General features: G+C 32.5%; 2 protein-coding genes across 2 annotated transcripts in view; both read left to right on the top strand.

The window, feature by feature from the left end:
* The window catches only part of LOC136274997 (ATP-dependent DNA helicase pif1-like), a 423,530-nt gene that overhangs the window by 78,462 nt on the left and 333,036 nt on the right, over nucleotides 1–12,032 (top strand). The window lies entirely within an intron of this gene.
* The window catches only part of LOC117680552 (fibropellin-1-like), a 61,873-nt gene that overhangs the window by 35,951 nt on the left and 13,890 nt on the right, over nucleotides 1–12,032 (top strand). The window contains exon 9 of the mRNA XM_066083296.1: nucleotides 6,741–6,968. Coding sequence (XP_065939368.1) covers nucleotides 6,741–6,968 — 228 coding nt within the window. The remainder of the gene's footprint in view (nucleotides 1–6,740; nucleotides 6,969–12,032) is intronic.

Here is a 12,032-nt window from a genome sequence, read left to right on the forward strand (position 1 = left end):
GGGGGGGGGCTAAGCCCATCCCCTAGCCCCCCCCCCCCCCCCCGGTTCCGACGCCTATGTAGCCGGAATGCATCTACATGTATTATAAAACAAACTGAGCAGTTTACAGTATATTCTTATTTCTATTTACATATTATATCAGATGTTGTACGCACAATTTACATGTATTTACCCTTTGTCAATTAAGATTTTTTTCCAAAGAAGTGGGTCAATACCACTCCCCCTCCCCCAAAAGTGTATATTTATATATAAAAAAATCTGGCTCCATAAACTTTTGGACAACTAAATTAAATTGGAAAAAAAATGAAAATCTAATCAATTATAAATACTTACTGTTATTTTTTTTTGGCACGAACTTGTAATCAATGCTAGCTTTAAATAATCTAAACCAGTACATGTACATCGCTAGCCTGCATACGTAATTAAAATATGAGATAATTTATAGGTTTTGTAAACTAAATTTCAGAAGTGAATTTGGCTTTTAAAAATTATTTTAATATTTCATCATTAATTGTTACAATAAACATGTACGCTATTTTGAACACATTTTGATAACACAGAGAAAGTAGCCGATTAAATGTTTATCTGTTCTTTACAATTTTGTAGCACTAAAACTAATGTAGAGTTGAAAAAAAAATATTTTATTTCAATTTCTATTCTGAATGATCGGATCGACACTTTATAAGCATCTATTAAATAATACTGCTATTTTGTCTAATAAAATATATTACCGACAGACCACAGGAGAAACAGAGTGGGGGCAAAAATAAGGCGGTGCTTATATTGTATAAATTCGTATATTTGAAACAATTTAATGACAGTCGTAAAGTTAACTTGCATTTGCTTTTGCGCTTAAATCTGTATGCACCACATTTTGTAGTTATATGTAAACATTTTCTTTATTTATAAAATGCAGTTAAAGCAATTCAAAGTGTCTATCTAATCTTTATGAAATTGATGCAATGAAAATAGTCTGGAATAATAGACGGATTAAAAAAAAAAACTAATGACATGCCATGAATAATTTCTTCTAAATATTCTAACTTGAATAACTGTAAGTTACAGTACAAAAAAAAATTATGAAGCTAAAGTGAAAGGTTATTATTCATATTGAGAATTTAGTCTCATAATGAATTTATCAAATTTCCTTTATTATTATCTAGCCTATTTAAAAAATCAACAAAATGACATAACTAAAAATCTTACAATTTCGAATAATATCAAGCTACATGTATATGAATTGATAAACGACTGGATCTACATGTATGTAGTATCAATTGCAACCTATAAATTAAACACGCATTTTTAATAAAAATTCATTCACTAGTATCTTTAAATTAGATTAAAATAACACTTATAAATATTGAACAGATAAAATAAATTAAACATCTTTTTTTTATTATCAATTTCCCCGTGCGGAACCTCATGGTATTTTCTACACAAGTGGATTATCTTTCTTGTTTTTCGACGTGATCATATACAAATGCCTTTATAAACATTGATTAAAGTATTTATCGTGCAATAAAAAAGGTTATGGGTTTCATCCAGATTGTTAAGCTTGTTTTTGGACCCGAATCGTCAGAGATTCAGAGGCTTTAGATGAAAATGGTAGACCTCAAGAAGTTAAAGTCGGCCGCGCGATTAAACAGATGCTGACGGGCGGATCAACAAGTTATACGCAGTCGCGAATATATAAATGATTTCTTATTAACCGGTGATTTTAGAATTTATTTATTATATAAACATTCAATATCAGATTTAGTACCGCAATGTAAATTGTTCCGGAATGTTAATTGTTCAATCGTGTTATTTTTTCCAATATGCATGACTGTACATTTTTTTTATGCCGATGATCAAGAGTTGTCTTTTGTTCGTATCAAACAAGCACGGAATCTACATTCGATCGTGAATTATGAGTAAAATATTAAAAAACATAAATATGTTCATTTTATTTATTATAAAAGATTATGTATTATAGGGCCTTGCTATGTTAAAGACTCGTGCTTATAAACTAAGTAACAGTTTAAAATTACAGCGCTGGCTCTCAGACGAGCTTTTTTTTCTCTTACGTAACGTCATTTCTTTATGACGTTATTTCTCTGTTTTATACAAAACGTCATAAGGACCCTTTTCTCATGGGCGCAATCATATATTAATTGAATGTCATCAAGCAAAGTTCTAGTTTAAAGCCAAAGCAGAACAAATTGAGAAATGCGATGTTTCATTTGGCTATCTTCTTTTAGTCCAATGTAGAGAAAATGAAATGTTATATTGACCTTCTTGGTTACGTGCAGGTGAAATAACGTTTTGTTTTTTCGATAAAGTTGGATATGAGCCAATCAGAAAGCTAGGAATTAATCAATTTTATAACAAATGTTAATGTGTACTCCTTTCTAGAGATGAGACGGATCAATAGGTTTCATAAGGGGGTGAAATGTTTTGATCGGCATGGGGTGCGGAGACCGCCGTGAGGTCCCATGTAGCTCGATTGCTTCTACTGTGTTCTAAGAATTTTGAGAGAAAATTTTTAACTCGGTTTTCCGGTTATTGAAAAAGTGAAAACGGCGGGCGGGGGAGAGGCTGCCATAAAGGTATCCTTATTGTATCGATTACTCCTCGCACAGGATAACTCCTAGTACAGGATAACTCCTCGTACAGGATAACTCCTCGTACAGTTTTTTAGACGGAAGCTGATTAACAGCCTCCGTATATTGTGATTGGCTTGCCCGTGACGTCAAATAATGAGGATTCCTTAAGCACCATCTAGCGGTGGACGAAATAATGAATAATTATAAGATTCGATGAATAAACATGGTGTGCTTCTTTGTCTCTGTCGTATATCGTTTGCATATTATCAATTAATATCCCGCGGAAACGTATCTCTCGTTACAGCCCCCCCCCCCCCCCCCAACCGAAAGTGATTTGGGAAGTCAGTGTGATTTACAGGCTGATAAGAGTGTTGCGCATGAAAAAAACCCAGATAGAATTGACAATAAAATCTTTTATATGATGCAAACAATAGCCGTAATATATATCATTAAAACTGGTACCTTATAACTGAACTTGAGTTCTCCGCAAATTCAAAATAAATAGCAAAATAAAGTACGTATGTTTATTGTGTCCATAGTCTTAACGAACGAGAGAGAGAGAGAGAGAGAGAGAGAGAGAGAGTTCGAGTTCTGTTGAGAAAAAAAAAGTATACGAACTAAACTTCACAAACACAAAATATCAATATTTAGATCAAACATCATAAACAGTGTATAATACGTCATTGTTAAGTATGCTTCCTTTCTCTTATTTGAAATCAAACATCAGAAACAGTGTAGAATACATGAACTTCATTGTTATACATACTTTTTTTCTCTTTGCTAGAAATCAAACATCAGAAACAGTGTAGAATACCTATACTTCATTGTTAGGCATGCTTCCTTTCTCTTTACTTGAAATCCAACATCACAAACAGTGTAGAATACTTTATTGTTAGGCATACTTCTGTTCTCCTTTCTTGATATGAAAACTATTAAAACTTTTTTCCCTTATCTTGGAAGGAACACTTGGTGCACCTCGCGTGTTGATTTGATTAACAGGGGTAAAACGTGGAATCGGACTGAAACTGCATGCTGGATTAAATCACATTGTACTATATTCTTTTGTGGATACTAATTTATAAATATAAAATGTTACTATATTTCAAATGAATGTACGTAAAATTATGCCTTAAACGCGCGCTCTCGCTCTCTCTCATAACGATCATATTAAGAGAATATATAGATCGACGACACTCATTAATCAAGAAACCCCTTCTGTAGGATAACAAAGGAGAGGGGGGGGGTGTACAGTTAGACAAAATAGTTTGCAATTTAGAGGTTATCTTTTGTCTTGAACAGGTGTGGAAACCTCTAGAATATGGCGTTTTCTACCTTGGGTTTGCAAATCATTATACACAGGAAATAATATCAACTTAAACTAAATATACACAAGAAAAGAAATGTGTACATAAATAGTTTGCATTGTATTTTTAAGTTCGATTGTAGGCATTTAATAACATGTACAGTTTCCCATTTTGTTTTTGTGATGCAAAATAATTTCCTCATTCCTTTTTTGTAAAGAATAAACACCTTTAAGTAATAATATAACAGGTTAAAATGAGAGAACCGCACTAAATATTTTAATTTATCTACCTAACTCTGATGTCAACCTGAAACATATCCTCGCGACCTTAAATTGCCATAATACTAAACCGCTTCGCGTATATTCCAACATGAGAAGCGGTATGCGCGCTGTTTTTCCTTAAATAAAAAAAAAATCATATACATTTTCATTAGTTAAATTTCCGCCGAAATGATGCCTCCGTCTATCAGTAGTTTCAGTACTTTGATTAAGATAGGAAGTTGTTCTTTTGCATATCAATTAAACACATATCAGAGGTATGCAGAATGCTAGGATTATGAAAAAATATCAGCTGTATAACTTGGTAACTTTTGGCAAAAACATTGCATATAGAGTACCCCATTTTTCTGAATAGGTAGTTTGTATCAATTCAGTATGGACAAATGGATTATGGATACTGTTCACACAAAATTAAAACCCGGTTTGCTGTCACATTGACAGTTTTTCTCTTGTTTTAACTAATAACTAAACGATTTGCAAAGACTTGGTAATTTTTCGCTGAAAACGTTATGTATAACTATACATGTATTTATACTTTTTTAAATATCAAAATGATTTTGTTGTGCAAGTGAATGATAGATAGTAAAACAATCTAAAACTGTAAAAAATAGAAGTTTTATATTAGTTAATTAAAGCTCAAAGTACTACTACAAGCATGTTTACGTTTTTGTAATGATGATTTTGTTTTCTTCGGAAATTAGATTTCTAAAAGTATGGAACGGGGTTGGTCAGATGAGTTTGAGCGTATATGAACTGGTAGAGTTTTAATTATAAGATATTTTAAAATATATACTGTATTGACGATATTTTACAAAATTCAGTAGCTGCTTTATGTTAAACAGTTCACGTTCACAAGTGGCTGTAAACTTGTATTATAAAAGCTCTCCGAAAATTTTTATTCAAAAAACTTCAATAAGTGATTCTGTATTGAACTGACATTTAGGACGTCATACTCTTATCCCGTAAAAATTGCTTGAAATAAAAAATGCCAATTTTAACGAGCATGATAACCCTTTTTCCTATGTATTGCCGACAATGCAAAATAAATAATTTTAAAAAATAATTCATACACATTTTAATATCACGACAGTTAACCTTTACTTTAGAATTTCTATTTATTTTTTAAAGAGGGGGTTTGCTTCTTATTTCTCATATTAATCAAAATCTCAAAACCAATGTCTTTATATATTTCGTTTTTCTTATCGATTACTTTGCAACTAAGTTATTTAATTGACTAGCTGGCCGCCTCCGTGTAATTCTTCGAGGGGGGAGGGGGTGTCTTGTTTCAACTTTGTGGTAGCGATTAGAAGCTTTTGGAGATATTTTCTTAATTCAACCTAGTTCTAGACTTTACCAATTTGTTGAATGTTTTTATATCTATATACATGTATATTCAAACAAAGTCATTATGTGTAGTTTTTTTCCAGTTCTTAGAAGATATCAGAAGCCGATCGAATTCTTTACTCGCATTTTTTATACATTCTCTTGTTAAAATGTACACCAAGCTCCTAATTTATTTTTCCGAAAAATCATACTTCCTACGAAAGGTTGTTATCCAGAGATGATACGATTTTAGGCCTACCTAATATATATATTTTTTATTTATTCCGTCCCCATTCCGGCGATAACAGCATGCCTTTACCTGCAGCTAGCCTTTTCTATCGTTGACGTCACTGTTTCCAAATATGGTCATGTCAATATTCGACAAACTTGTAGACTTTACATTTGTTGATTTGTAACATGTCAGCCGTGCTATTTCGTAAAATTGATATACAAATGCAGAGACTACAGATAGAAAGTGTGTATTATAGTGGCAGGTTTCATGTAAATAACAGACAGCATTTTATAGCTGTAATTAAGCATAAGGAAACATTCGATTGAAGGCCTGCGGGGTCAACTCTAAAGTGTTTCTTCTTGTGTTTTATAGGTGACACGATCAAAATTGCACTCATTCATACTCAGGCATACACACCAACACGATTGCATATACGGATTTACAAGTTTACATGTCTGGATATTTGAACACGATTACCCTCCATTAAAAAAAACAGATTCATAAATTTTTCACTCTAATGCCAGTAAATTTTAGAATAGATGTTGACAAAGTTTGGATGCTAAATAATTTTGTATGTGTATTTTAATAATGTCTTAAGTCATATTTAATATGAAGTCATTTATGAAAGACTATAGTCTATAGCTTAATATTTCAAAAGAAATGAAATGAGACAAAATTTTGCAGATCGGCTTCATTTTTGATTAACAAACTGTTTTTTCATTCCATATTTAAATTGTATTGTTTTTTCGTTACGTAATCACTAGACATCGGCATTTTTCTCTGTTTTATTGTCAATAGTTCTACCGACCATCGCATTAGTTAAACCTGCCGAACAGTCGTCATCTTGCTATTTAATATATGGACTCATTGCGGCAGTAAATGGCTTAAATATTACATTTACAGTTCAGTTTAATAACTTAATAACAACTATCACAGCTATTTTTCTATTGTAGTTAATTATATCCTCATATCTTTATAACGCAAATATTATCATTTATTGTAATATCGTTGACAGTTCTGCCGAACATCGCATTAGGTAAACCTGCCGAGCAATCATCAACATTTAATGACTATAATGCCTCGTATGCAGTGGATGGTGACAACGGTACAGACGTTGGTGTAGACAAGTGTGCAGTCACACGTGATGGCGACAGAAATCCGTGGTGGAGTGTGGATCTGCAGGCTGTGTACAACATCACATCTGTCAGAATACTCACTAGCAGAATGGACCGATACGGAAGAGGTAAGTGTAAAAAGAAACAACATTGCAAGGCTTGTTTGTTTTTATATCCAAACTTTATATATGTATAACATCACAACTGTCAGAATTCTTAACAAAGGAATAGACAGTTAAACACAGGTAAGCGTATCTAACAACAACATTACAGAATCGAAGTATAGCAAATGTAGAGGAAAAAGTTGTTTAAATTCTAGTTAATTGGTTCATAGCTTCGACCGAATAAAGCCCCCAAAATATTGATTTACTATTTTGTTATATCCAAAACTCTTTAAATTCCTCTTTTATTTTACACAGTATCTATCTTAATCATGATTAGGGTGTCCTATAGATGTGCAATAAGGTTTCGGAAATTTAATTTTCGGCCAAGGGGTTAATTAAATGCTGAAAAGTGACGTTTATTTTGTTTTCAAAAAAATGTAGTTTCAATAAATTAACTAGTTTATGCATAGGCCAAACCAACTCCTGGCATATAATTGGAGGCGTCCTGTTAATGTATAAGGTCATTGAAATTTTATTTTAACCCTTGGGGTAAAAAAGGTGGGTCTTTTTTTTTTTACAAAAGAAATGGTTCCAAAAACTCCTAGAACTGAGTTTTCTTTGGAATTATGAAATGGGATATCGGTTAGATGCACAAAAACCTTTTGAAAAATTGTCATATTGATAAATAAATAAAAGTTAAAATGACATTAGTTCCCCCAAGATAAATTTTCTTTTTCAACACACAAATAAAAACAAGAGGCCCATGGGGGCCACATCGCTCACCTGAGTAACAATGGCTTTATATAGGTGTTCAAAGGATATCGTGCCATATGGCCCCTCGGTAGAAAAAGAAAAAAATAATACCATAAATAAACTGTATCCAAATTTTACACTTATTAGGGTCTTCCGTTTCCAACGGAAGACCTTATTGTTATTCTTCGGATTCTTTTTTAGGGTCTTCCGTTTCCAACGGAAGACCCTCTTGTTATTCTACGGTTTCTTTTTATTATTATTCTACATTTTTCCTCTGACATTTTTCGAGAGCTATAACTCAAAAACTATTTGGTCGATTTTCACCAAATTGACAGGACTGATAGAACATAAAACGTGCTTGCGAATGTAAAATTTTGAGCTGATGACGTCACATCCGGTTTGAGATTTTGAGGATTTTGTGAATTTTTAAGGACCATTTTGTCCACGTAACTCCTCCGAAACTAAAGGGTATAGAAAAGTGAAACTTTCAGGAATATGTAGATGAATGTCTGTAGATGATCCTCTGTATTTGACATTGTGGAAAATGCGCACGGCGCCGAAGCTCGCCCGAGGTAAAAAATTGGCACCAACATTTTTGGCAAAATTTTAACACGTTTTGCAAAATATCTTTTAACCTGTTGATAATTTGTTAAAACATGTAATGCAAAAGTTGTTAAGATTTACACGAGCTTTTGTTTTGTTTTAATAAAAAGGGGCTGGCCCTTTTAATTAGGGGCCAGGAGGGCTCTCAAGTCTTTTAATTTTAACTCTTAACTGAGCAATAATTTGTCATTAATTATAGAAGCAAAAATGTTCATTGTACAGCTGTTGATCTACACAGTACCTTATTTTAAACATTTGTTACGTAATTAGGGGTTTCAAGGGGCCAGAAGACCAACACTTTGATCATTAATATCTTAAAAAGGAGAAATATTTTGAAAGGCAATGTTGAACAAAAGTTGCTTAAAATAATGTTCTTTAGAACATGGTATCTTAAAATTTATGGTTTGTGGCCCCAGTAAGGAGTTTAAGGGTCGGCCCCTAAAACACTGTTGTCAAGATATCTCCAAATCGGTCAACAATTTCTGAACACTTATTAAACAAAATATGTTTATATTAATAAGATCTTTTATTTAATATTAAGAAAAAGGGACTAGCCCCTCAAATTAGGGGCCAAGAGCGCTCTAAAATCTTTAAATAATAACTCTTTACTGAAAAATAATTTGTTATTATTTATAGAAGCAAAAATGTTCATTGTACAGCTGTTCATCTATTCTGGACCATACTAAAGTCATATGTTACATAATTAGGGGTTTGAAGGGGCCAGAAGTCCAAAACTTTGATCAATATTATCTTGAAAAGGAGAAATATTTTGAAAACATTGTATAACAAAAGTTGCTAAAAATAATGTTGTGAACAATGTGATACCTAAACATTTTTCGTTGGTGGCCCCAGTAAGGAGTTGAAGGGTCGGCCCCTAAAGCACAGTTGTTCCGATATCTCTATAACGGTTAATAATTCGTGAACACTTGTTGAATAAAATATGTTTATATTTGCGAGACCAAGAAAAAGGGGCTGACCCTTCAAATTAGGGGCTAGGAGGGCTATGCTACAAAGTCTTTTTATAGTAACCTTTTTTAGAGCGATAATTTGTTATTAATCATAAATGCAAAAATAAAAGCTTATTAAGTTTAATGTAAAACTGAAATCCGTTTAAAAATCGGCCGATGCATTACAAAGATATAGGTGTTTGAAAATTGACTTTTCTGGAAATTTTGATTCCACATTCTTGGTAAAGAAAAGAATGTTATGTTCATAGTTTAATTAACTCGTACCTAAAATATATCGATAATTGTTAAATCGTACTTAAACACATTCGGCTTTGTATTTGCTAAGTCGTTCTTGAAATTGATAATGTTATTGCTAATTCGTACCTAGAATCATTTTGATTTTGTGAACTCGTACCAAAAATAATTCGATTTTTTTTTCTTTTTGTTTTATTTACTTATACTTATTGGTTTAAGAACTCTGCTTCTTAGAGACAGTTTTAGCTTTACCTTCGACATTATCGGAAGACCCACTCGTTGCTTTGCAACGAGCTTTGCTCTAGTTAGGGTCTTCCGTTTTCAACGGAAGACCCTCTTGTTATTCTTCGGTTTCTTTTTATTAGGGTCTTCCGTTTTCAACGGAAGACCCTCTTGTTATTCTTCGGTTTCTTTTTATTATTATTATTATTATTCTTTTTCTTTTCTTCTGACTCCTTTTTTGCCTCATAACTCAAAAGGTTTTTAACCGATTTTGATGAAATTTTCAGAGATTGTTGCAAGTTGGCGTCCCTCAAAAATGTAAAAGTTCTAAAGAGAACGTCACCCCCGTTTTGACGTGACGTCATTTTTAAAAATTTCAAAAAGTCATTTTGTCCCGGACTTTTCTCAAAAACGCTTTAAGATAGAGGATTGAAATTTTCAATGATTATGATTTGATCGATTTACGTCTGTAATAAGGCTCGAAATGAAAATCTGTCACTTCCGGTCGAAACCGGAAGTGAAACAAATTTTTCGAAAAAATGAATTTTCTGATCAAATCAAAAATGAATATGTGTTTTATAGAGCTTATTAAGCTGAATCTAACACTGAAAGTCGTTTTAAAATCGGACGATGCATTACAGAGATATCGGGGTTTAAAAATTGATTTTTCCGGAAATTTTTATTCCGCGTCCTTGGTTTAAAAAATAGCGAAATGTTAAAAGTAAAATTAACTCGTACCAAAAATAATTGTTAAGTCGTACTTGAACAATTCGGATTTTTTTTGTTAAGTCGTTCTTGAAATCGGAAAGGTGTTTGTTAAGTCGTACTTAAAATCATTCGGATTTTGTTAAGTCGTACCAGGAATAATTCGATTTTTTCATCTTTTTATTTTAGTTACTCTTGTTAATGGTTTAAGAGCTCTGCTTCTTACAGAAACTTCCAGCTTTACTTCCGACATTAACGGAAGACCCACTCGTTGCTTTGCAACGAGCTTTGCTCTAGTTATTATTATTATTCTTTTTCTTTTCTTCTGACTCCTTTTTTGCTTCATAACTCAAAAGGTTTTTAACCCATTTTGATGAAATTTTCAGAGATTTTTGCAAGTTAGCGTCCCTTAAGAATGTTAAAATTTTAAAGAGAACGTCACCTCCGTTTTGACGTGACGTCATTTTTAAAAATTTCAAAAAGTCATTTTGTCCCGGACTTTTCTCAAAAACGCTTTAAGATAGAGGCTTGAAATTTTCAATGGTTAAGATTTGGTCGATTTACCTTTGTAATAAGGCTCGAAATGAAAATCTGTCACCTCCGGTCGAAACCGGAAGTGAAACAAATTTTTCGAAAAAATGAATTTTCTGATCAAATCAAAAACGAATATGTGTTTTGTAGAGCTTATCAAGTTGAATCTAACACCGAAAGCCGTTTTAAAATCGGACAATGCGTTACAGAGATATCGGGGTTTAAAAATTTATTTTTCCGGAAATTTTGTTTCCGTGTCCTTGGTTTAAAAAATAGCGTAATGTTCAAAGTAAAATTAACTCGTACCAAAAATAATTGTTAAGTCGTACTTGAACAATTCGGATTATTTTTGTTAAGTTGTTCTTGAAATCGGAAAGGTGTTTCTTAAGTCGTACTTAAAATCATTCGGATTTTGTTAAGTCGTACCAGGAATAATTCGATTTTTTCATCTTTTTATTTTAGTTACTCTTGTTAATGGTTTAAGAGCTCTGCTTCTTACAGGAACTTCCAGCTTTACTTCCGACATTAACGGAAGACCCACTCGTTGCTTTGCAACGAGCTTTGCTCTAGTTATTATTATACTTTTTCTTTTTTTTTCTGACTCCTTCTCGGCTTTATAACTCCAAAAGTTTCCAACCGATTTTAAAGAAACTTTCAGAAATAATGTGAAACTATTATAGCTCAAACATGTTAAAATTTACTTGACAACCTCACTTCCGTTTTGACGTTACGTCATTTTTGAAATTTTAAAAAAGTCATTTTGTCCGCGGCGTTTCTCAAAAACATTTTAAGATAGAGGCTTGAAATTTTCAATGGTTATGATTTGGTCGATTTACCTTTGTAATAAGGCTGGAAATGAAAATCTGTCACTTCCGGTCGAAACCGGAAGTGAAACAAATTTTTCGAAAAAATGAATTTTCTGATCAAATCAAAAATGAATATGTGTTTTGTAGAGCTTATTAAACTGAATCTAACACTGAAAACCTTTTAAAAATCGGACGATGCATTACAGAGATATCGGGGTTTAAAAATTTATTTTTCCGGAAATTTTGATTCCGCGTCCTTGGTTTAA

Source organism: Magallana gigas, chromosome 1 (assembly GCF_963853765.1).
Source record: "Magallana gigas chromosome 1, xbMagGiga1.1, whole genome shotgun sequence".
In the NCBI taxonomy this organism is placed as follows: Eukaryota; Metazoa; Mollusca; class Bivalvia; order Ostreida; family Ostreidae; genus Magallana; species Magallana gigas.